Source organism: Miscanthus floridulus, chromosome 19 (assembly GCF_019320115.1).
Source record: "Miscanthus floridulus cultivar M001 chromosome 19, ASM1932011v1, whole genome shotgun sequence".
NCBI lineage: Eukaryota > Viridiplantae > Streptophyta > Magnoliopsida > Poales > Poaceae > Miscanthus > Miscanthus floridulus.
In genome coordinates, this window is record NC_089598.1 from 18,231,845 (window position 1) to 18,257,178 (window position 25,334).

At 43.6% G+C, this 25,334-nt stretch overlaps 3 protein-coding genes, 1 non-coding gene and 3 pseudogenes across 5 annotated transcripts in view; 2 read left to right on the top strand and 5 right to left on the bottom strand.

Annotated features, from left to right (window-relative positions):
* Positions 1-25,334, bottom strand: part of LOC136528210 (exopolygalacturonase-like) — a 269,570-nt gene that overhangs the window by 63,271 nt on the left and 180,965 nt on the right. The gene's annotated exons all lie outside the window — the stretch shown is intronic.
* Positions 1,298-12,337, top strand: LOC136528203 (uncharacterized). Of its 2 annotated transcripts, none has more exons than XR_010776999.1 (15): positions 1,298-2,263; positions 2,464-2,519; positions 3,315-3,373; positions 3,598-3,669; positions 3,880-3,963; positions 4,734-4,841; positions 5,042-5,104; positions 5,218-5,298; positions 7,646-7,711; positions 8,703-8,858; positions 9,036-9,113; positions 9,832-9,917; positions 10,015-10,053; positions 10,430-10,512; positions 10,830-10,844. XR_010776999.1 is itself a non-coding variant. In XM_066521135.1 (15 exons), the coding sequence occupies exons 1-15, from the start codon at positions 1,467-1,469 to the stop codon at positions 11,624-11,626; spliced, it is 1,986 nt and encodes a 661-aa protein (XP_066377232.1). In that variant the 5' UTR covers positions 1,298-1,466; the 3' UTR covers positions 11,627-12,337. The 2 variants fall into 2 exon arrangements, 1 of the variants encoding a protein (XP_066377232.1); XM_066521135.1 differs by lacking the exon at positions 9,832-9,917 and adding an exon at positions 11,456-12,337 and having other exon boundaries at positions 10,830-10,902.
* LOC136529993 (U4 spliceosomal RNA) lies at positions 12,469-12,611 on the bottom strand. The gene has a single exon (XR_010777505.1). It is a non-coding gene; the product is annotated as a U4 spliceosomal RNA (small nuclear RNA).
* LOC136528206 (transcription termination factor MTEF1, chloroplastic-like) lies at positions 12,901-14,374 on the top strand (annotated as a pseudogene).
* Positions 14,611-16,994, bottom strand: LOC136528208 (cysteine synthase-like; annotated as a pseudogene).
* On the bottom strand, positions 18,708-18,857 carry LOC136530253 (U4 spliceosomal RNA; annotated as a pseudogene).
* Positions 19,353-23,843, bottom strand: LOC136528204 (ATP-dependent 6-phosphofructokinase 7-like). Its single transcript, XM_066521136.1, has 14 exons — positions 23,372-23,843; positions 22,890-22,936; positions 22,763-22,802; positions 22,589-22,651; positions 22,325-22,462; positions 22,051-22,209; positions 21,844-21,897; positions 21,635-21,703; positions 21,398-21,527; positions 20,747-20,787; positions 20,429-20,650; positions 20,223-20,268; positions 19,987-20,141; positions 19,353-19,858 (listed from the first exon to the last, which is right to left on the bottom strand). Exons 1-14 carry the CDS (start codon positions 23,645-23,647, stop codon positions 19,643-19,645), a joined length of 1,656 nt encoding a protein of 551 aa, XP_066377233.1. The 5' UTR covers positions 23,648-23,843; the 3' UTR covers positions 19,353-19,642.

The following is a 25,334-nucleotide window of genomic DNA, read 5'->3' on the forward strand; positions in this document are numbered from 1 at the left end:
ACATTCATCTAGACAAATCGCTAGACATTAGCAGGTTCATAGACTCAGGCAAATGGTCCTGCCACAGCATAGAAACACTTTTACAGTTTATAAACCCATAGCGGCTAATGTATGAGCAACTTCATTACAAGCCCGAGGGTAGTGAGAGCTGGTACACACATTAAAATCATATAATATTTTAGTTCTAATCTCTCTAAACATCATACCCAAAGGAGATCTATCAAAAAGCTGATTCTTAATAAAGTTGACCACCACCTGGGCATCCGTTTCCAGGATGATCGTCCTGTTCGCATGGCTTATAAGCCATACTTTTTCACCAAACGAAAAATATTTTTCTCTTACAATAAATCAGTCAATAATATTTTCAGCCATGACTTATCAGTCAAGCGAACATGACAGATGTTTTCCAATCCTACCCACTTTTTTCTAAGGCTACTGTTTCTGCTAGGCGTGCCCTCAATGGTGAGGGTGTCATGCCATCATCGTGTCGCAGTGTTTTCAAAAAATCTTTGGCAAGATTTTTGTGGTGTTTTTTTCACCGGCTTAATCAAAAGAGTCTGTCTACTACACAACCATGTGTTTTATGCAGTTTCAACACATGATTTTTTTTTGCATCATAGGATTAAGATCCAATAGCCTATACCATTCTTCTACCTCTAGCCTCCATAGATTACAGATCACACATCACAATTTTTTTTTTCTATGGAAGAATAAATCACAGATCCACTACCGCCACCAGCGACTCCCTGCTAACAACTACTACAAAATACTTGTATCAACAAGGTTCCACCACGCCCTCCAGCGCTCTTGGTTCGGCTCACAAGAACGTATCCCACCAGCCAATCATCAGGCTTAGCGCAAGGCCTACGAGGAGGGCGGCGGCGGTGGCGCCGCGCGGCGTCGCAGAGGCAGCCGCAGAGCCCGTGCTGGAGGTGCGCTCAAACTGTAGCGAGTCCACGGGTAGCGGCATGTTCTCCTGGTCGGGGCTGCACCGTGGCGGCGCGCCGCTGCCACCGGACTCCGTCGGGTGCGCGGTGTAGAGCATGGCGCGTAGCACGGCGGAGACTGTGGGGATGTAGGCCGTGTTATTCTTGGGAAAAAAATCCATGTATTTTTTTGCGCTAAAACACACGTGTGTTATATAGCATTTGTGTAAGCGAAATTCCTGCTAAACGAACACATACAAAATCAATAATCCATGATAAAAATGGTGAAAACGAGGGGTCTTTTTTTGGCGGAAGCTGAAGCCACAAAAACAAGCTCGTCGTGAACCCCACCCCAGTCCTGCCAAGAGGCCTTCAACCCGAGATACGAGCACACCACCCGTGCCGCACTCGGCCCACCTCCCGAGTTCGTCGCCGCTTTCCCCTCTCTTCCCGCGCCGGCACGCTTGCGTCGCGGCCCCCCATTCTCCTCCAAAACCCCGGCCAAAAACCCTTCGAAAGTTGAAACCCCGTTCGTCTTCCATGCCCCACCCGCACGCCGCGATGTTCCGCTCGCTCCTCCACCTCTCCCGCCGCCGCCTCCTCCCCACGAACCCTCGTCTCCCCCGCCCCCTGAACCCTCGTCTCCCCCGCTCCCCGCTCTCCGCCCGCCCGCGCTTCCTGTCCTCTTCAACCTCGCCCACACCCGGCGGCGCAGGATGGGCCACCTACGACCCGCTCACCGACAGCCTCAGCGCCTCCGCGGCGCTCCCTTCCGCCTCCGCCTCCGATTCCGAGGCCCCCGCTGTGTCGGATGCCTGGGGCGTCTACGACCCCGTCTCGGGCCGCATCGTCAAGCAGGGGTCCCCACCTCCTTCGTCGTCCACCACCGTGGAGGAGAAGGACGAGGAGAAGGATGAAGAGGAGGAGCAGGAGGACGAGGAGGGGGAAGAGACGGGAGAGCTCCAGGACGAGGAGGAGGCGGGCGTAAAGGAGAAGGGGAAGAAGCAGGCGAGCGCGCTCCGCGGGAACCACCAGGTCAAGTGGTCGTCGGTGGCGGCGGCGCGGAGGCCCGCGGGTAAGGGCGGCAAGGAGAGGAGCTCGTACGTGTGCAGCAACTGCGGGGAGGGCGATTCACAGTGGTGGGGCAAATGCCGCCACTGCAATGCGATTGGGACCGTGGACAAGTACGTCCCAGGGCCTGACGGCGGTGGTGCCGCTGTGGAGGGGTCGCACCACATCGGCCGATCGTGGATTCCTCAGAAGGCCAAGGAGATGGTGCCGCAGAGCCTTCAGGAGGTGAACAAGGGGGTCGACCAGGCACAGTGGCGCATACCCCTGTAAACATTTCTCACCCAGCTCAATATTTGTCATTATGAGAAAATTTTGAAGGCCGTATTCAGTGTCTCCTTATCTAATGCATCGGGGAAGCAATTGAATTATATTAGCTCCATTCAATTCAATTAATGGGCAACTCTTTGAGGAATTTCGTTCTTCTTTCGTTATGAGCTGATTGCATATGTATTTGTCTTCTTTGTAGGTGGGGGAGTTTCGGGATGGAGATCTCTCGAGTGCTTGGTGGTGGCATTGTTCCTGGTAAACCATCACTTAAATTTTATGGCACTGGTTGAACACAATCTTTACCTTCCAGCCCTTCAGGCATCAGGATCAGGGTTCATATTTGCAATAAACTTTTGGTTGCACTAAAGCTTTTATAATGCTGAGAGAAATAACGTTCCAGTAAATATGCTGCTGCTTAAGTGCCAATCCTTTTAGAATTTTATGCTTCTCCTATCTGAAATGGCACCAAATCAGGCTTACAATACTACATAGTGAATCTGTAGCAAACTATGTGCTGGTAAGTAACATATAATTTATAATTGCCTTGTGATTCCAGACTGTTTTAAATTGCTCTGAGTTAACTCAGGACTTAGCTGCACCTCAATAGTGTTACAAGTTATCTGCTCTACATGCCACACTTTTTCTGATTGTTCTTCTTGGCTTTGGCTTCTTTGCATTTCTTCTATGTGTTATTTGGCAAACCACCAAGCATAGGATTTTATGGATACCATAAGAAGCATTCCCTGTTGTGGTTACTAGTTTTGAGAAAGATAAATGTGGAGTTTATCTGGAGCCAAGCATACAGTAGGAATCATCCTAGCATCTGATCGTAGGCATACTTTCTTTTTTCCCTTTCCGATTGATTTTCTTTTCCTGTAAATCAAGTGTCAGCAACTAGCATGTTGTCTTGTGTTGTAATTTTCACATTGTGGACAGATGTAAAAACTTTCTGTAATAATGATGCACAGCTCTCCTGCGTATAATGACAACTGACATGTCATAAATATTTCTTTATCCGATGAATCAATCTATTCCATCAAACTTATGCAGGATCCTTGATTTTAGTCGGTGGGGATCCAGGTGTTGGCAAAAGTTCATTGATGTTACAGGTATAGGATAATACACATTTGGCTATCAGGTCATAGTTTGACCGGCTTATTTTCTTTGCACGTTCATTTGATCCACCTTATACCCTTCAATATATTTCTGATTGATTTCTTCCATTTTGAGTTATGCAGTTTCCTATAACATCGTAACTTAACTTTTGGAATGTAACAGATGTTTCTCTTGCTGGAGTCTGAAAAACGTGTTTTCCCATTTTCTGTACTTGCAGCTTGCTTCGAATATATTGGAGGATTTCAAGGCCAAGGAGTCTTCTCCTGTTGTATATGTGTCTGGTGAGGAGGTTAGTTATGACAGGCATTCCTTTATCGGACTTCACAATTTCTTAAATCCTTATGGTCTTATCCGATCTCTGTAACTTGCACGTCCTTATTTATGTTGTCTTATTCTCTGAAACTTCTTGGACGGATCTATATGATCTTTCATGTTTCTTCTGTCCAATGATTTGTAGAATCTTACAACACTCTTTGCTAACTTTGTAACTCTGCTCCAGAGTATTGAGCAAATTGGAAACAGGGCTGACCGGATGAGTATCACGTCTAGCAACTTGTACCTCTACTCTGGTACGGATATTGAGGTAGTTTTCTCAGTTGGCACTACTTGTGCATACTCCTAAATTTATTTGGATCATAGATCCATTTTTATGTAAGGTCAACATACTCTAGTCTTTATTACCCTTGGGAAACTCCTTGTAGTTTCATCAAATAAAGTTATTGTCACGTGATGCTCTGGAGTACCAAAAGCATGTAGGAAACTCGGTGTTCATCTCAAATCTCGTTTTTCACATATATGGGATTTCCTCACGACAGCTAATCAGCCTGTTCGTTTCGGCTTATTCGCTCGTATCTGGCTTATAATCCACAGCTTGAACAATGTTTTTCTCTCACACCAAACTAGCCAGCAGTACTTTCAGCCATGGCTTATAAAGTTATAAGCCAATTCAGCCGAAACGAACAGGTCGAATAAGACTACTGATAGGGTAGGTATTTTGTTCTGTGCTCATTTACTCAGATTTACCATTTAGGGTTCAACATGCATCAATATTACCCTTGTCTGTAATTTTTCTATAAATACCAATATTGTTCAAAATTCATATCAACAAAGCAAATTTAACAGTTTGAGAACCAAATAATTTGATGATTTTTTTACAATACTGATTATCTAATAAAACAGAGCAGTCTGCATGCGATCTAAAAAGTAGATTTAACAGATGATAATAACCCTGACTAAAAGTATTATAGGATCTCTTTTTATCAGTTCTTATTAAGATATTCCTCGGAAGAAACCTTAGGAGCCCCTCTGATTCTTACGTACAGTTTCTGGTCCTCTAAAATATTTGTTTCACAGGATATCTTGGACAAAATCCAACCACTCTCTCCAAAAGCTCTTATTATCGATTCAATTCAAACAGTTTATGTCAGATCATTTGCTGGAAGTGCTGGTAATTTGTCACAGGTGCTTCTATCAGTTCACCTAACCTAATATTTTCCTGATTATACTAGCATGCCAATATTATATGTCTTCCATTATTGACTGGTTATTTATATTAGCTTTATTTACTGTTATACTAGATCAGTTTCATTCCACTTTTTCCATGATAATGATAGATACTGTCATGACTGGTTGCAAATCTCTCTTACTTTTCTGGATAACAGGTTAAAGAATGCACCTCTGCCTTGTTACGATTTGCAAAGCTGACTAATATCCCTGTTTTCTTGGTAAGCTAAGCACCATGCAAGAAGTTTGCCATTATTTATGAAACAACTAGACAAATGTCTGCCTTTATTTCTACTCATTTGTTGCACCCTGTCTATTCTTCTTTACTTCTCAGATTGGACATGTTACGAAAACTGGTGATATTGCTGGTCCTCGCCTCTTAGAGCACATAGTGGATGTTGTTCTTTATATGGAGGTTGGTGAATTACTGCATCCAAATATTGTGCCGCACACAAAACAAATACTTGATTCTTCCTGGGAAAATTCTAAATGATTTTCAAAGGTCAAATATGATTTTTCTCCACTCCTCAGGCATCTTGTTCGATCGAAAGATATTGTTGAACATCTTGGTTAGCCATACTAGAGCTATATCGTGCTATAAGCGCTTGTGTCATGACAGGTGTGCAAACAACATAGAGAAGTACAAGGTGGCAAAGAAGACTACAAAACGAGCGGTGAGTGAGGCAAAGGGGCGGGCCTATGAGGATCTTTACCGACGTTTGAGTACGAAGGATGGAGAGAAGGACATTTATAGGATGGCTAGGGCTCGCGATAGGAAGACAAGGGACTTCAACCAAGTCAAGTGCATAAAGGATGAGAGGGAGCAGCTCTTGGTGAAGGAGGATGAGATCAGACATAGATGACAAGAGTATTTTGATAAATTGTTCAATGGCGAGAACGAGAACACCACCGTTCAGCTGGACGACTCGTTTGATGACACTAACAAGCGCTTTGTGCGGAGGATTCAAGAATCGGAGGTCAGAGAAGTTTTGAAAAGGATGAAAGGGGGCAAAGCGATGGGCCCTGATGGTATCCTAATCAAGGTGTGGAGATGTCTCGGGGATATAGCTATAGTATGGCTAACCAAAATGTTCAACAATATCTTTCGATCGAACAAGATGCCTGAGGAGTGGAGAAGAAGCATATTGGTACCAATCTACAAGAACAAGAGAGATATCCAAAGTTGTACTAATTATCGGGGAATTAAGTTGATGAGTCACACTATGAAGTTATGGGAGTGAGTCATCGAGCAAGCGCCTGCGAGGAACGACACAGATATCAACAAACCAATTTGGTTTCATGCCCGGAAGGTCAACCACAGATTGCCCCTTAATAAGACATATTATGGAGCGGTTTAGAGAGCAGAAGAAGGACCTCCACTTGGTTTTCATTGACTTAGAGAAGGCTTATGACAAGATACCAAGAAATGTTATGTGGTGGTCTTTGGATAAACATAAAGTCCCATCAAAGTACGTGACCCTCATCAAGGACATGTACAACAATGTTGTGACTAGTGTTCGAACAACCGATGGTAACACAGATTACTTCCCGATTAAAATTGGACTTCATCAAGGGCCAGCCTTAAGCCCGTATCTCTTTGCCTTGGTAATGGATAAGGTTACTAGGAACATACAAGGGGATATCCTTTGGTGTATGTTGTTCGCTGTTGATGTAGTGTTAGTGGACGAAAGCCAGGCGGAAGTAAATAGGAAACTAGAGTTATGGCGGCAGACCCTTGAGTCTAAAGGTTTTATATTGAGCAGAACTAAAACCGAATACATGAGATGCGACTTTGGCGGAGTTGTACAGGAGGAGGGAGATGTGAGTTTGGAAGGTCAAGTAGTGCCTAAGAAGGATATCTTTCGGTATCTGGGATCGATGCTACAGAGGGATGGAGATATTGATGCGAACGTTAGCCATAGAATAAAAGCAGGGTGGATCAAGTGGCGACAAGCTTCTGGCATTCTCTGTGACAAGAAGGTACCACAAAAGCTAAAAGGCAAGTTCTATAGAACAACGATTAGATCGGCTATGTTGTATGGAGCAGAATATTGGCCTACAAAGATTCGACATGTTCAACAACTGAGTGTTGCAGAAATGCGTATGTTGCGATGGATTTGCGGTCACATAAGAATGGACCGAGTTCGGAATGATGATTATACGTGATCGCCTAGAGGTAGCACCAATTGAAGAAAAACTTGTCCAACATCGGTTGAGGTGGTTTGGCCATGTCCAAAGGAGACCTCCCGAGGCACCAGTGCATTGTGGAGTCCTAAGCCAAGCTAATAATATGAGGAGAGGTAGAGGAAGACCGAAATTGACATGGAGGGAGGCAATAAAAAGAGATTTGAAAGCTTGGGATATACCTAGAGATCTATGTTTGAATAGAAGTACTTGGAAAACAGCTATTGAAGTGTCTGAACCGTGACTTGGGCTCTTGGTGGGTTTCAACTCTAGCCTACCCTAACTTGCTTGGGACTGAAAGGCTATGTTGTTGTTGTTGTATTTTCAAAGGTCAAATATGAACATTTCTTGAACTTTTCAAATGTTTTTTTATGTGTTGTTGTTCGTATCATAGAAGATATAATGATCTAGCTCATACAGGTAGTACTTGTTTGTACTTTGTAAACGTGTAAGATGATAACATGTGAAATGCTAAAATGATAGAGCTTTAAAATATGCTGCTTATTTCAAGTCTTATTTGCACAATTTCATGTATTCTAGATGTTAAACCTGACAAAAGCTTCTTGTTCTCATTTCAGGGAGAGAGGTGCTCATCCCATCGATTGTTGCGGTCAGTGAAGAACCGTTTTGGTTCAACCGATGAGGTACGCTCCTATGTCTTAAACTAAATTTGCTCCGTACACAAATATTAGTGCTGCAATACTGGATTAATCTGCAAAATGGGCACGACTCATGATTATGTTGGGCATAGACGCTATTTCCTGATTCATGTGAACTGACAAGACAATCCCTAGATGACACAATTCCGGCATTCATCTACTATAACTAATTTACCTGGTTATAATACTAATGTATTTGAACAAAGGCTAGTCCATCGGATTCACAGATTATTAGACGTTGCTGGAGCAAATGTAAGTCATTGACATTTTACATTCTATTGTTTTGAATTATCACATATTCAAACTTGTCTCTGTCCTTGGGCTTGAAACGAAGTTACAAACTTATGTACCAAACAAGCTTCTAGTGGAGGGCAATGGTGCACATGGATTAACGAGGTAACGGTAACGGACAACGATAATCCTATTCATGAATACAAGTTTCATGAGAAAAGAATCCCAATAATCATTAACTTTCCCCTTCTAATCTGACTTTCTGCCTTGCCCTAGCCCTTCCCTTTCCATTTACCCCAATAATCATGGTCTTCCATCATTTGCCTTCCCTTAATGTGCTGGCATTGTCCATCTAGAGCTCTGCCCTTCTCTTGCCAGATTGGGTGTTACCTTCTTCAGTCTCTTGTTCATGGACATCATCTTCATAAAATAAGACTCATACAAGTGTAGCATTGTCAATGAGGTAGTTGTTACTGGAGTGGGATCCTCTATTAGGAAAGCATAGTGTGTACTGCTGTGTAACTCCATAATTTTGGCTGTCTAATCAGAATCCCAGCTACAGCACCAACCAGTATGTGCTACAATTTATCTGTGTTGTAAACCTTACATTTGAGATATATTTACCTATCCTCTTTTTAATTTTATATCCCTGTTCATTTTTTTGTTCATACGACATCAAACTGTTCTTTTTGGAAGATATCAAAGAACCTGTATTCACTTGTTCTCTTTTCTCTTACTGTTCCAGCTTGGTGTATTTGAGATGGCCGAATTTGGTCTGCAAGCTGTTCTGAATCCAAGCCAGATGTTCTTAACTGAGCATGACTCTGATTCTGAAATTCTGGCTGGGCTTGCTGTAGCTGTTATTTTAGATGGATCTAGGACCTTTGCTCTTGAAGTTCAGGTACTTCAGTCTTCATATGGTTACTGGTATCTTATTGAAGTGGCTAAATTATTTTTCTTCCAATGTTTCACATTGTTTCTTTCTTACCATAGTACTATCATATACTTGAGCTATGAGTACCTACCTATAGTTTAAGTTTAAGGGACTTCTGTGAGGCGCAATTTCTTCCATTTGCAGGCATTGTGTGTTTCTGGTTCTCATCGTTCTGGACAAGTAGTTGGCATACCGTCAAGCAGGGCTGATGTCATAATCTCTGTAAGTGTCAATACATCCCAACCAATAAAGCACTGCACCTAGCATAAATGCCTTTTTTTGGTTAATTTTGGCATTAAAGCTGCATAAATAGCACCAGACTTGACTTTTGTATCCATCTCGTCATTTTGTCAGTCAAGTTCGCATTAGTTTGATCATGCTTGCCATAACCCTTTGCCATAGCACCTTAAGCTGAGTTACCAGATTAGATGTCATCTCATTTCAACAAGTCATCTGTGTTAGAATGAGTTTAGCTTATTATAAATGTGGACAGTTCTCTGATAAGTTTATCATATATTCATATGTATATTAGCCTTCTAGCAGAATTAGTTTTGCATGTTTTCTTGCGCATCTGCTGGAATAAGAGAAAAAGGAGGTTATGGTTTCCAGATGACAAGGATTAAACATGTGGGATGTGGTGTCTTTTTTGAAATTACAACCATTGACACAATCACACAAAGCACGCATGGGCAAGCAAATAGGACAGCCACTCTAAACTAAAGGTCGATCCTTCGCTTCCTTACTTCCCTCGGGGTCTGCATCCAGTAGGGTATGTGTATGTGGTCCTAAAAGACCTCTCTTGCCTCGCCTTAAATAAAGGGCTTCACTACCTCTTCTGAGGCCCCCCTTTCTGTACCTACTCCGCATGGTCTCGCTCCTTTCACTTCCTCTTAAACTGACGTCCATGTACTGGTACTTGCTTTGATTTTACATCGACCAGAGATAAATTCATGAGCTCAAGGAGAAGTACACACTTTTCACTGAGACATGCTCACACCAAGTTGCACAGCCAAAATTTGATCCCTGGTTAGAATCGTACACCCGTGAGCCACAATTCAACCGATTGACCAAGAGTTTCTTACCTAAACTTTGTGCAATGATATTTACTTTTCTTGTTTTGTAGGTTCTTATGAAGCAAGCAGGCCTACAACTTCAGGATACTGTAAGTTCATATATATAACTATTACTATGTCAGGTGATATATATTTCTTTACAGTGTGTTGGTGTTAATTCTGAGATACAAATATATAACTATCACTATGTCAGGCGATATATATTTCTTTACAGTGTGTTGGTGTTAATTCTGAGATGCAATCAGTTGGCTGCCACTACATGTAGGCTTATTACTTGCATCAATGTGGTCTGATGACTTAATTTACACTAACATTAGAGCAGGTGGTTTGTTGATGTCCTGACATGTTTGTTGCATTGACACACTCTTAATTTGCTAATTTTTGGTTTTTGGGACAATATAAACATACAGTAATGTTCTATTTTTCTTCTCATGTTCTTCTGGTGCTATTTCTTGTGCACTGCAGACTATTTTTTTGAATGTTGTGAGTGGCTTCAAGTTGACTGAGACTGCAGGAGATTTGGCCATAGCAGCTTCAATTTGCAGCAGGTAGTAATTTTGCGCTATATTTTAGATAGCTGTTAACGGTACAAGATTTAGTTCTACCTTGTATAGGTACCTAAGTCCCCCCCCCCCCCCCCCCCTATTTACTTTCTCATGGTATATTTGTACAGTCATTTGTGATTTTTGGGTTGTAGTTAGAATAACCAAAATTCACTGATAAAACTTCCTACTAAGCAGATTGGTGAAGCACAAAGTATGGTTCTATGGTTTCTTGTCATTCTTTTCTGTATAAAAGCAGTTGGGTGGGCCTGTTTTGGTATATCTTTTCCACTGTTCTAAGAAATCCTCTTTTCTTGTTTCAGTTTCTTGGAATTTCCTATCCCAAATGATGTTGCATTTATTGGAGAGGTCGGCCTCGGTGGTGAACTTAGAGCTGTAAGTCTTCTTCTGTTCATGTATATATGCTTTATCTGTAATCTGAGCTGACACTTGACAGGAAAAAGATTACATGTGTTAGTCAATAGGAATAGTGGAGATTAATGTTTGAATTCAGGGAAAAATATAATCACCTATATTATTCTAACAAGCCTACTCAAACGTCTTCTGTGCTGCTAAAAATTTTGGAAAAAATTACTGTCTAAACAAGTAAACACTGACTACAAACTATATCCCTGATTCCCCTACACTTATTCTGGAAGCTATATCCCCAGCCAATATATTCTCACTGGTGTGTTTATCCTGGTCCCAGAAAACTTAACTATAAACAGAGTGAAATGGTATGGATGTTTTCAAATGTTAAAAGTGCAAATTACGCCCTTAATAATAAATGTGCTCTCCTGGTCAGATAATTTATACGTTGAAATGATTTAAGTGGCATACGGAATGTTTTGTGAAAAAGAACTTTCAATATAAACATTAGAGTTCTATGGTCTATGGAGTTTGTTTTAACTAGTTGTAGTAACATTTCTTTCCATTTTCCTTTTTAAAGGTGCCAAGAATGGACAAGCGGGTGATGGCTATTGCAAAGCTGGGATACAAGAAGTGTGTCGTTCCCAAAACCTCCGAGAAGTTGCTCAGACCACTTGATCTTGACATCGAGATCTTGCCCTGCAGCAACCTGAAGCAGGTTATAAACACCGTGTTTACGACCCAAGGTTGATGTAGGCGTACAAGATGCCTGGTTCAGTAGGCACTTTGATTAGAGTATTGCTGTAGGTCAATGACTTGGCTAGTTGGATTGGTGTAGCATAGTGCGGTAGTGCCAGTTAGAAAGTGGATGGGGTTTCAGTCAGTGCTGGGCTTCCGTTGGGTTGGTGTAGCATAGTGCAGTAGTGCCAGTTAGAAAGTGGATGGTGTTCAGTGCTGGAATTTCAGTCGATTATGCTATTAAGCTTAAGACGGCCTTGGATTTGGCTTATCTTTTGCGGGAATCAGAAACTATCACGATGTATTGTGGCACACAATTCATAATTCCTTGGTATCTTTGGAGCCTGTTTGGAAGCATGGTTTTATATAAAAAACTAGCTGTAAACGAACATTTTACATGTTGAACTAGAAAGACTGTTTGGATGCCTTGTGAACCAACAAGTTTACCCCTGTACTAGACCGATTCAACCGGAATAAAAAAAAATCACCTATCTTGGAGCCAATAAAAATATGACAGACATCGGGCATCGTCTCCTATACAGACGCACTGTCGATCCCATATCTCCAGTTTATTTTCCTTAGGAGCACGATCTCTCCCTTGATCTCCTCTTTCCCTATGGCCGCTCTCGCTCATCTCCATTCCTTCTTCCTAGATCTCTCCCTGCTCATCAGATTGCTCATTTCCATTCCTTCGCAATGCTAATCCATTCCCTCATTTCGTTTGTAGCCTATAAAGATAACAAGGGGTGATGTTATTACTAATGTTTCGAAGCATGGAAACGACTTGTAGACCAGCTAACTTCATTCAGAGAACTTGGATTTTATATTTTATAACATTATATACTATTAATGTTTTATAATAGTATAAAATAAAAACTTTAATATGATTTGTAGGTCTTTCCCCTCTCCGAAGAGGAGCCCTTCCAGAAATTCTCAACTAGCAATTGACGCGCCTCGGTATGACCTCATAAGTGCGCCATTGCCCCAAGCGCAAAGATGGTTTATGTAGGTAGCCCGCCCCCGCTTCTTATACCTGCCTCCCACTGCCTCTCCGTTTTTATGGCATGTTTGGATGGTGGACAAAATACCTGGAAGAAAATATTACATGGGAGTTGCCTGAAAAGTTAGTGTTTTTTTTTTGTCCTGTTTGCTTTGTTGAAAAGCTAAACTGAAACTGGCTGAAAACACTGTTCTGGATGAATTGTTATGATAGAAAAATATAATTTCGACTGAAAAAAACAAGTCGAATATGAGGTAAGCCGAACGGGGCCATTGTATGTTTATAATAACAAAGTCCCACATATTTAATAATAGATTAACGGTGATAGATTATTTTTTCAAGTAAAAAAGATTGATTAATTTGTGTGCAGCCAGGCAACGAAAATCGAGCGCCTTACCCAGCGCCGACTCACCGCGCCGCCGCCCGAGCCCGCTGCACCGCCGCGATGCTGCACCTCCGAAACCACCTCCTCCCTCTGCTCCGCGCCGCGTCCCCGCTGCTCTCTCCCATCCACCACCACCGCGCGTGCCTCCTCTCCGCCTCCGCGGCCGCCCCCTTCTCCCTCGAGGACTACCTCGTGGCCGCCTGCGGCCTCAGCCCAACCCAAGCCCGCAAGGCGTCCAAGCAAGCGTTCCAAGAGGCATCCAGAGAAGCCGGGAAACCATTCGAGGAGCTTTGCTACTCCCACCTCCACACCGCATCCAATCCCGACGCCGTCCTCGCCCTGCTCTCCCGCGGCGGCCTCTCCCGCACCGACATCGCCGTCGTCGTCGCCGCGGACCCGCTGATCCTCCGCTCCTGTGTAAACAAGATCGGGCCCCGCCTCCTCGCTCTCCGTGACCGCATCGGCCTGTCCGCTCCGCATATCTCCCGCTTCCTCTTGGTTGGCTCCCGGGCGCTCCGTTCCGGCGACGTCTGTCCCAACCTCGAGTTCTTGATCTCCTCCTTCGGCTTGATCGAGCCGGTCCTAGCCGTCATGAAGGGGAACAAGAGCATCCTAGAAATGGACCTTGATAGGAGGATGAAACCTAACATCGCGCAGTTTCACCAGTGCGGTCTAAGCGTTTCTATTGCCCGTGGCTGATTGGGTTCCAACCAGAGCGCGTGAAGGGTTTACTGCTGCGCGTAGAAGACCTTGGGGTGTCCCGCCGATCGCCCAGAACCCATGTTCAAGCACATGGTACCAGTGATGGCCCGTACCAACAAAGAGAAGAATGCTGCCACGCTCGAGTTTCTGAAGAGGAGTCTTGGTTGCTCTGAGAGCGAAGCTGCCTTTGTTGTGTCCAAGATGCCAAGCATTCTAGGACTATCTGATGAGTCCCTTCTCCTCAAGATTCAGTTCTTGATCAACGAGGTTGGACTGGAGCTGCAGGACATTCTGCAAAGGCCGTCCCTGCTCACATACAGCCTGGAGAAGCGGCTAGTGCCCCGATATTGTGTCATGAAGATCCTGCTGGCGAAGGGACTGATGAATAGCAATTTTCGCACATTAGCCCAAGTTGGAGAGAAGAAATTCAGATTGAAGTTCATCGACCGTCACAAGGACTCTGTTTCTGGGCTAGCACATGCTTATGCCACAGCTCGTGCTGGCCTTGTGCCCTCTGGAGTCTAATCTAATTATGACATCTTGATATATTTAGATCCATTTTATTTTCTAGGCGGGTGGTAGAACTGCAGCTCACACTAATTAGCAAGTGTCCATAGTGCACTCTTTCTCAATTCTTGGTTCCTGCAATTGAACCACCAGTGATGTTTGACTTGCATTGCGCAAGTTATGTTTTGGTTATCTATGAAGGAACTGGTTTGACTTATTTTGGAGCCCTATTACACATGTTTGTCAGTCGCTTCTTCCTCACACATGGCTGAAGTTTCGTGCTTAACATAGTTGTTCATTGTTTGATAAGCTTTTTTTTTTGGCAAAGGTCATTGTTTGATAAGCTGTAAAGCTTGTTTACCCCCACAGTCATTTATTTGGAGATATGAGTACCAAGTCCCAGAAATATGTCTGTGTGGAGACTGCTGACAGTATCATGCTCTGTCTCACAAAATCACAACCCCTGTTTTTTCAGTGTTTTTCAGTCCAAACTGCTATCTTCCGGAAGAAAGAGAAAGATCAAAATGTCATGGCAATACACTCCTCTCGCATATCTGCAAAGAGGTCGGAGTTCATGTATCTCTCGCCACCACTCGGGAACACGGTGACAATCATCTTACCCTTGTTCTCTTCTCTCGAAGCGACCTGATGACGCACTTGAAGGATCACTGTATGAACCTTCAGGCAGGGAAATTGAAATGCGAGATGCCGAGATGAAGAGTCAGTTAGCTAGGATGTGTGTCTGAACCTTCAGGCAAGCTGCCAGGTTTGCTCCGGAAGAAATGCCCACAAGCAAGCCCTCTTCCTTGGCCAGCCTCCTCGCGTTCGCCATGGCCTCCTCGGTGGTCACGGTGACAGTCTCGTCGATGACCGAGGTGTCCAGGACTTCAGGTATAAATCCTGGCCCTACTCCCTGGATTTTATGCTTGCCAGGCGCGCCACCTGAAGAATACCAATGCTTATCAATGTGCAGATACAATTCTAGAGTTTGTGATTCTTATAGCAAATATTGTATTTTGTTAACCACACTGCTCAAGAGTCAAGGCTTCCAAACGATTATTTTGAATTAACTGTTGTTTCTACATTTGTGTAATACTACCTGAAATCACTGGGCTTTCTGCAGGCTCAACACAAATGATCTTGACGCCTGGCTTTTGCATCTTCAGATACTTTCCCACACCAGAAACAGTGCCACCTGTGCCTGAACCGGCCACAAATATGTCCACCTTGCCTGCTGTGTCCTTCTAGATCTCAGGTCCTGTGTTTGTAAACAGTAGGCAAGGTATTAGCTACAACAGTACCAGCAGAATTTGTTTAGTAATACAAATCTTGACCAGTAATTGTTACTGTTCTAGAATACAAAATTCTTGTAATGTCCACGATTTTGGTGGGTTTCTATAGTATGATGGCAACAGGGTCCTGTAGAGTAACATGTTGCACGAAGGATTCAGGTTCTGAATTTCTGATACAGCGATATTTGCACTAGCATAGTATGGCGGTCGGTCAGAAATGTCCGTACCATTACACCCCTATTAGCATGTGTTAGAAGCAAGAAACAAAATTTTCATAAATATAGTAAATGCATAAATGATACTCTCAGAAAAAAAAAGTATTCCACAGCAGCTAACTCCTGTTATTTCCATACATAAAAATGACAGCAGTTAGCTACTGTTTACCGAGATATAAGCATCATTTGAACACATTATTATATCCATACCGGTCAATCTAAAGTGGGCTTCAGAATTTGCTCTATTAGTAACTTGATTCAGAACATGTACATTTGGCAGTTGTTTTCGGAGCCGTTCAACTTTGTCAAACATGCCCGCAAAGCCAAGGGCCGGATCTGCACATACAGTACACCCAAAGGAAGAAGGCCACCCATAAAATTCCTTAATCAAGGAAATTTGACCGAAAAAAGCAATTAAGGTGACGCCGTAACTTTCTCAACTAATCATACCAGTTAAGTACAACTCAGCACCCATGAATCTCAGCAAGATCTGCTTGTCAAGCGAATATGTAGCTGGCATAACTGCAATGAGCCTGTAACCTTTCTGAATAGCAAAGAGGACCAATCCTAACCCCATGTTACCGCTTGTCGGCTCCACTAGTGTTGTGACTCCAGGTGAAATCAACCCCCTCTCCTCTGCATCTTCTATCATTCTTCAGAAGAAAAAATGGAAGGAAGTGTCAGCACAGGTGTGCATCTTGTGTCATTCTTCAGAAGAAAACATAAGGAACTGTAGCTCGAGTGCTCGACACAGACATATTCTGTCTGCAGAAGAAAAGAAGGGGAAAAGGAAAAGATGGTACCTCAGAACAGAGCGATCCTTGATGGAGCAAAGCGGCTGGTGAGCCTCCATCTTGCCAACGATCCGCGCATCAATCCCAGCCTTGCTGGTGATTCGCTTCAGCTCGATCAGTGGTGTCCACCCTATGAGCTGAAGAAATTGTTGCACAAGAACAATCAATCTCTCATTTCACCTTAATCCACCACTAGCAACAACAAGTCAGCAACAAACAGGAGCAGGAAGGAGATTTGAACCAAAAAGATTGGATGACAAGAGAGGGTAGAAGACCTCACCTGAGTGATGTCAGAAGCGATGTGCTCTTGTTCCCCAGCACCCACCACCATCGCTGGAGGAGGAAGATGGCTTCAGCAGAGAAGGAATACCCCTCCTCGCCATCCATGATCCATGGTTGATGCTCGACACTGCTGCTTCTTGGATTCTCTTCACTGGAGGAGGGAGTAGGCACACAGAGACGACTGTACCCTGCAGCTTGGGGATATTTGCTGTAGCTGCAGCCCCACTCTAACCCATGGCTACTAATCTTGTTTGGACAAATGGTTATGGTCCGCTGGTGTCCACGTCAAGAGCTACTTTGCTAACTGAACAAATGAATGCTAAAGAACAAATGTTGTTCAAAAACTGTAGAAACGCTAGACAAATGTGGTTCAGAAACACTAGAAAAGTTTAAGCTCGTCAGAGTTGTAGCTTGCACGATCGGTCAAACTGAAAAAAGTCATTGTGTGGATTAAAAAAAAAGTGATGGTCTGTTGTAGTGAGGCTCTGGGCTTGAATTGGGCTCATAATGTAGCGGCCTGTTATCCTCCAACCGTTGGAAGCGGGCCAGTGATCGCTGCTCTGTGAAGCCAGCCTCACGCCATTCCTGCCAACTTCAGGTTTGGAGAGGCCCAAAGCTTTCGCCAGAGCCCCCGCCAACCACTACCAAACTTGGGACGGGTAGGCCAGCGAAGGCACACCACAGACCCAAGCCCAGAGAAGCCAGCGCTAAGCATCCGCACCACTTAATGCCCCCACTTGGGTTAAAAGCTCTCGCTATGAGCTCGGCGAGAGTGGGTGGTCGGGACAAGTATTTAAGCTGGTGATGTGGAGTGTGGATTAGCGAGGTGGTGCTAAGCACTAAGCTGAGGTGACAGATAGAATAGTGGCTCGGAAGTGGGCTTCCGTTGGTCACTGGTCAGTGTGAGTCGCAGCAAGAGAAAAATGAAATTGAAATGGTCAGTCCACATTTGGAACATGGGCCTGGTTAATTGTCCATCAGTTATGACTACTTTGTTAAAGGAGGCTGGAGGTTTGTTACTACTTTGATGATTCTGCGTCCTAGCTTTGCTAGAACTCAAAACAAGATGCAAACAATTCAAGCAAATAAATGAAGTAGGCTGAGATGAACTAAAGTATTTATTCAGAGGCTAAGTGGTTATTTTTTTTCAAACGAGATACTTTATGATCCAAGGTAGAAAATTGGCTGCTCTCGGTTTATAGTTTGTGTTACAACTCTTTGCTGAATACATCAATCCTCAAAAAGGCTGTAAAGGTCCCTAGCCAAGAACACGTCTTTACTGATGGAATGCACATGCGTAGCAATCTTCTGCCTACTGCCAGCAGGTTCCATATCATGGAACCCCGCCCCCCTCAGCAACTTGTTGGATTGGATCAACGATACTAAACTTTATTACATGCCGAGCCATATATAACAGGTCACCGCTACAGATCTGAACAAGCGTCGAGATCAGAAGAAGGTCATGGTGATGCATTCCTCTCTTACAGCTGCAAAGAGATCGGAGTTCATGTATCTCTCGCCACCACTAGGAGCACACAGTGACGATCATCTTCCCTTTGTTCTCTTCTCTTGATGCCACCTAAAAATACATTTAGTTATTTAGAATGTAAGGTAAGGTGAGCAAAGATACGAAAGAAATGCATGGATCGAGTCAGAAGAATTAGAGTTCGCAATAGGCGCTAACTTTCAGGCAAGCTGACAGATTTGCTCCAGATGATATGCCAACTATGATAAAATTTCCTGGCCACCCTGAGCTATGCTAAAAATTTCAGCTTAGAGGATGACTAAGTATTGATTTACCCTATATTTGTGTTTATTTAATAGTTAATAAATATTTATATATTAATATTAAATATAATAATATAAGATAAATAGACAATATAAATTATAATTATAAACCTATTAATTGATTCGTAGGGCTTTCCCTTCTCCGAAGAGAAGGAGCCCTTCCAGAAATTCTCAGTGGCCCAGTGGGCCAAAGAGGGGGTTTGGAAATAGTTTTCAACCAGCAATTGACGCGCCTCGGTATGACCTCATAAGCTGCGTCATTGCCCCAAGCGCAAAGATGGTTTCTACAGGTCACCCGTCCCCGCCTCTTGTACCCGCCTCCCCGTGCCTCTCCGTCTCTCCACTTCCGATGTGGGACAAAACATCCCGCATAACGCGACTGCTGACCGCCCAAGGGGCTTTCTGTTCCCACCTGGGCCCTTTTTAGTTGTCAGGGGCCCACGCGCCTCGTGCTCTCCTCCACGGGCCGGGCTAAACGTGCGCTCAGTTTCCACTGGGTCCCTCTCTCTCTCAATTCGAGGCCCGTTTCGTCGCGACGTTCGTCGTAAGGACAGGGCCCTCGTGCTGCCACTGGCCCACTAGGCAGTAGGCACCGCCCAGCCCACTCGAGCGTCCAAGACTTCAGGGTTACCATCGGCCATCACACCGGACATCCCAACTTCCCAAGACCCATGTTTCATCGCACTGCATCTGACATGATCCTCCGACAAATAGTACGAGACGGTCACATTACCCAAACTACTCCAATACAGTTCTTAGATTTCTGTCACAAAATTCTAATAACTTCTTTGGGAATCTTTGAACTTATTATTAGTACAAAATTACAAAAGAAACTGCTTTCCGTAACTGAAAAATGGAATGTTCAGATAGTCAGCCATGTGCCAGCCAAACTATACATACGATATTTATTTAACTGAACACTCTACTAAACTAGATATGGATAATGTGGTCTTTTTTCAAGAAAAACTGGACAGGGAGCACTGAGCATGACCGGTTGCCATAGCTACTGAACTGAAACTGTCAAAAAAAAAGGGATGATCCGCACATATCAGCGGCAGTTGACCTCACTTGGTACCACCCAAGTTGGAAGCTGGTGGAACCTTCTCGTCTACCTTCCGATGGGAAGGCGAGCCATCTAAAAGTTGGGCTGTTCTTTCCTGTTCCTTCTTTGCCTCTTCGACGACTTTGTTGCAGAGGAAGCTTGGCTGGTTGGTCGACGAGAGCAGCCTTGCCCACATCCTGTCGGTTATCGAAACTCTGTTCTGCTTCTCTGTTATCCTCTGAAGTGAGTGATGCAAAACAATTAGTACGAAGGGCATTGATTGAAGCAGAATAATTAGCTCTCAGATGTAGATCGTGATGTTGAATGCAGTAAAAAGAATTTCATGTCCTACGGAGTGTGACTTACATAGAAGGGGATATAGCAATGCCGACCATTCACTTGACCAATGGTGAAACCAGTATATCCAGCCATGGCTCCATGAACCACGCTGTGAGCCAGCAGTGTGCAATAGACATTATCAGAAGCATTGCTAGGGATGGCACGTATCATGTACGTTGGATCTGCAGTAGAAGAACAGCATCTGAGATATGTGAAACTAGCAATTCTGGCCCTAAAATATGATACCAAAGAAAATCACTGACCTATGTACTTCAGATTAATGGTCATCTTGTTTTTCTTGAAATACTCCTGAATTCACAAATACAACATTGATTAAACAAGAACTTATATTGCAGATAAGAGTGAAACATAGGCATGCATAGAACATTAATAATGACATCAACTGATGCAAAACGGGGTCAGAAGTACACAGTAGATGGGACATGTAAGTAGAATATCAAAGTCTCACATTTATCTTCTGAGATAACCAAAGACCAACATCAAGAAGCAGCTCATTGCCTGAAGCATCTTTCCCAGTTGACTGCATTGTTTCAGCAATAAGTTTCTGTCCAGCACCCTCAGCAACAACAATAACCATATGACCATTGTCCTTCAAACGTTTTTCTATATATCTAAAAAGTCCACCTTCACCTTCCAGATAGAATGGTGATTCTGGGATCAAGCAACAATCCTGACAAAAAGGAAAATATTTTATCCATTTATTCTTGTTTGGAATCATGAAAATACACTTAAAATATTGTTGGCTCTATGGAGATGTCGGACATACCACGTCCCTGCTAGCCAGAGTAGCATAATGTGCGATAAAACCTGCATTAGTAAAAAAATGTCGCTACTCACTAGTCGAATTTATGGTAATGAACAAGTTGCTTGATCTTGAGATCAGTAAGGGACGCAAGGACAAGAACTTTTGGGATCTACTTCAAATTTGAACTAGATTTAAACAATTCGCCCCTTATCCAAAAGAAATCCAAGAAATATAGGCACATCGAGTTGATTATCTATCCATGTTATTTATATAGTTCTTGCATATACAAACAAGGAAATGAACTAAATACAGCCTAGAAGGAAGTGACCCACAACTAAATAAGCTCACATATGCCAGCTACTGCCATATTTCTACTCAAGAAAGAATGAAACATAACAAGCAAAAAAAAAAAAAGAGAATGAAACATAACAAGCAACATAGCATTTGTTCAAAGAGATTCAAAATGTGATTTAAATTTGCATGGACATTCACGAAACTAATGAAAACATAATGACATCTAAGATTTTCATAGAAGCAAGGGAGTTCGTCAAAGATTCCACTTGCAGAATAAGATATTAGCAGAGAAATACTCAAGAGTTAGTTAGTTGACACATACAATTGACAGGTACCATATACTACTAGCACAACATATTGGTCTCTCATAGAACTTACCACTGTGCCGGCCCATTAGCTTGACAAGACCTATACCATTCTCAGCACTTACAGCTTCCACATGAGCAGCATTTATTGCACGTTGAGCCTCCTCGACTGCTGTGTCGAAACCAAATGACTTATCAATTACCTGAAACATGGGTAACAGTGAGTTGGCGCATGTATCATGTGATCATGTCAAATGTCATCTTCCATTTTTCCACCAAAGTATCACTAAAATGTGGAGAAATGTATTACAGGGATGTCATTGTCAATAGTCTTTGGAATCCCAGCAACAGAAACTTTGAGACCGCGTCTTCTAACTTCCTGAAGAAGATTCAAGTAAAGAGTAACTTACAAACAAAATACACCAATACATGATTGACTGGCTATCAATTCACCATTAAAAAAAGCTATAATTCAAACGGATCTGAAAATACTTTCAGCGAATCGACAATTGTGCTTACTTCGAATATCACTCCAGCACCTCTTTGAGTACCATCACCACCAATTACATAGACCTGAACAAATAACCCGAGTTAAACCAATGTGCAAGTTTAAGTGTCTAACCTTGGTAAAAGAATCTTCATCATGCCAGGAAATTAAGATAAGTACAGAATGGTACATAAAAGAGAAAAAGATGAAGAGTAGAATTGTCATTTTGTTTTATTTACCTGATTTATGCCACGATCTTGGATACTGTCAACTATCTTCACGGTGTCATGGCCTCCTCGAGATGATCCAAGAATAGTTCCACCCCTTTTGTGAATATCATTTACACTCTTTGGAGTCAAGGTGATGGTGTTGCGAGCATAGAAGCCTCTGTACCCACCCTATGAGAGAAAAAAAGATGAGGACATCAAGTGAGTGCTTGAAGAATTCCTGTGGGAGAATGATTGATTGCATATACTTTATGTGGACTTCATGACATGATGTAATGTACTTTACCTGAATCCCAAGTATCTTGGTGACACCATACATGTCAGATAAGCCACATACAATTTCCCTAATCACAGTATTAAGTCCAGGGCACAATCCTCCACAAGTGACAATGCATGCATGGACCTCATCCGGTTCAAAATATACCTAACCAAGACAAGCACGAGGTTACAAAGAATGAAAGAAAGCTTACAAGGTTAGAAGTATTATATCCCCCTTATTCCTAGCTTTGTTATTAGCATACAAAATGTGAAAATCATAAGGTTCATATACCCTTTGGCGAGGTCCGGCACGACGGAAGTGGTTCCCTCTGGGGCCATCCTTGTGAACAACGATCTACATTGAAAAATAGTAGGCATCCAGGATTGATGTAAATACTTTGTAGAAGTGAAGTATTTCTTGACAGTAAAAAAATGCGAGTGGACAAGAAGTTCAGCAACAATTCACCTTCTGGCAGACGGTGTCATCTGGGTTTACAAAGTACTGCCTAAGGGGAGAAGAAATAGAGCAAGTTAGCTACAATGCAGAAAAAAGGAAGAATTTGAGCTAATCAAGCCAGCAACTTCAAGCTTACTTCACAACAGAGTATGCCGGGTTATCTTGTAATGGATTTGGGTAGGTCTGCAACATGGAACAAATTTTTTGTCATGATCACAACTCGGTTATGAGTATCTCTCAGATTCAACATTACATCCGTGCCCTCCATAACTAATGGCAAACCGCCTATATAAATGAATGGCCAAACTAGAAACGAGGAAAGAGTGAAAATGTAGGGTATGTGCTTCACTGATCACTTAAAATAGCGATTGCTGGAAAAAGGCACTGAATGTTTCAGTCACAAAAGGCCCACGAACTAAAAGCGTTACTAATAAATAACAATAGTCGCTGACAACTTTAACGATCTCGCAGACTCGCACCAATCATCGTCAGATTCCACTTTCAAGCACCACGATGACACGCAGCGGGCAACCTCGCCCTCGAGCAGCAGCGACCGATCAACCATTCACCGCGTCAAACACCAGATCGAACCCCCTCGCACGGATCGGCGGCACTCACCGGGAGATCGGGGAGGTAGTCCGACACGTGCGGCACGTCTTCCAAGACGTACCCGGCCTCACCGGACACCAGCTTGACCGCTGCAGCACCGTCCATCGCCTCTCCGCGCCGGTTCCGCTCCGGCTCCCACGCGCAGCCCCGCGGCGAGTCCCGACGATCGACCAGGTGGTGGTGCGTGTGGTCCCGCGGGCTCGGCACGGTGATGGGCACGGGCGCGCTGGCGATGGGCCTTGGATCAGGGGCCGAGTCAGCAGGCGACGCGGGCGGCGGCGCCATCGGGAGAGGAGGCAGATGCGGTGGAGAAATCCATTGTGACTGGCGTCCGGGTAGATTTAGGAGGGGAACGGTGACGGCGACGGCGGCGGACGGGGGCGCGTGGCGACGCGGTGTGACGGCGACCGGTGGAGGAGACAAACGAATGGGATGCCGGCGAGCGGGCGGAACGACGCGGCCTGTGGAGGAGTGGGGACGGAGACGGGACGGGAAGGGGAGGGATGCGCAGCCTGACACTTGGTGGTGGGGCCGGGCGTTTTCTTTCAGGTGCGGTGGGGCCGAGGCGTGAGATTCGTGCTCTCGATGTGCTGCTGTACGGTGTCACGTACTCATTCCGGCAAAAAAAAATATATAATTACGCCTTGTTTAAGCCCCGTTTAGATCAAAATTTTTTGAGATTTTGGCTACAGCAGCACTTTTGTTTGTATTTAGCAATTAATGTCTAATTATGGACTAATTAGGTTCAAAAGTTTTGTCTCATGATTTATCACCCAACTGTGCAATTAGTTTTTTTTTTCTACATTTAGTACTCCATGCATGTGCCGCAAGATTCGATGTGACGGATACTGCATAAAATTTTTTGGAATCTAAACGGGGCCTCAGTTCCTGTGACAGAACCGCCCAATTTATACAAGATCAAGTACGGTGGTCTCCGCTAACACATTGACACACCCATACTTTCACTCATATAAACCCGGTAGTCCGCCGAGTGTCCCGAAAGACCTCGGTAAATCAACATCACAACCAAGATCGCGTGATTAAGCAAATACACATCACATACGCAGAGTTGCAGCAGAAATAATGTTACAAATGAGTTCACAAATAATAGTATAAGTTTGAATTTCAATACCGATTATTGAAAACAATATAGCTTTCAAATGATTACATTAATATAAGTTCCAAATACATTGCTAGTATAAGTGACATCCTCAGACAAAAGCATATAGGTGAGAAGTAACTATAGAGTCACCGAGCCCACCGGCGGTTAGCCACCATCATCAACAGGTCGAGAACTTCACCTGCAACAAGGTGGGATAAACCCTGAGTACTCGAATGTACTCAGCCAGACTTACCCGTCGTAAAGCAGAAATAAAACGACACCAAGGATTATGCAAGGCTTTCTTTAGTGGGCTAGCTGACTCGTTTGCGAAAAGCATAAGCTATCATGAAGAAACCATTTTTAAATACTTTGCATCATCTTTATTATGACCTATCCATCTAGGTAAGCACCTGTACTATAGCAATCACTTGATTAACCAATAACATCCAGTTACCAATTTAGATTTAGCATATCACATACCATCCAAATAACCATCATTGTTCCATAATAATTACTACGATGCAGTAACTCGAGTCAAGTGCTCACTATCCAGGAGCGATGGCGATTCGAATCGATTCCTAACCAGCTGGTGATTTATTCCTTACACAAACCTCACTCACCCACTAAAGTGAGATATTGATCACCGAGTCAACTATCCAGGAATATCGAGTTTGCTAGGAACCACATGTACCCGGGGGCCGACCGACTGCACTTTGGTCTTATCATCTCGCCCCCGTGTCCTACCACAGCCTGCTCCGGCACAGTGCGCTGCGGGCAATCTACTCGGCCCGAATAATCTCCCAGCTTCGCGGTCGGAAGGTACTTTATCCGGCCAGCTAAATGTAAGGCATGCGTTCAACATAACTCGAG

Coding starts and splice junctions, on each gene's coding strand:
- LOC136528203 (XM_066521135.1), top strand. CDS start 1,467: ATGCCCCACCCGCACGCCGCGATGTTCCGCTCGCTCCTCCACCTCTCC. Junction 4,842..5,041: donor GTGCTGGTAATTTGTCACAG/GTGCTTCTATCA, acceptor TCTGGATAACAG/GTTAAAGAATGCACCTCTGC. Junction 10,513..10,829: donor GCAGCTTCAATTTGCAGCAG/GTAGTAATTTTG, acceptor TTCTTGTTTCAG/TTTCTTGGAATTTCCTATCC.
- LOC136528204 (XM_066521136.1), bottom strand. CDS start 23,647: ATGGCGCCGCCGCCCGCGTCGCCTGCTGACTCGGCCCCTGATCCAAGG. Junction 21,528..21,634: donor CTATTGACAATGACATCCCT/GTAATACATTTC, acceptor CCCATGTTTCAG/GTAATTGATAAGTCATTTGG. Junction 20,788..21,397: donor GCTAATGGGCCGGCACAGTG/GTAAGTTCTATG, acceptor TTACTAATGCAG/GTTTTATCGCACATTATGCT.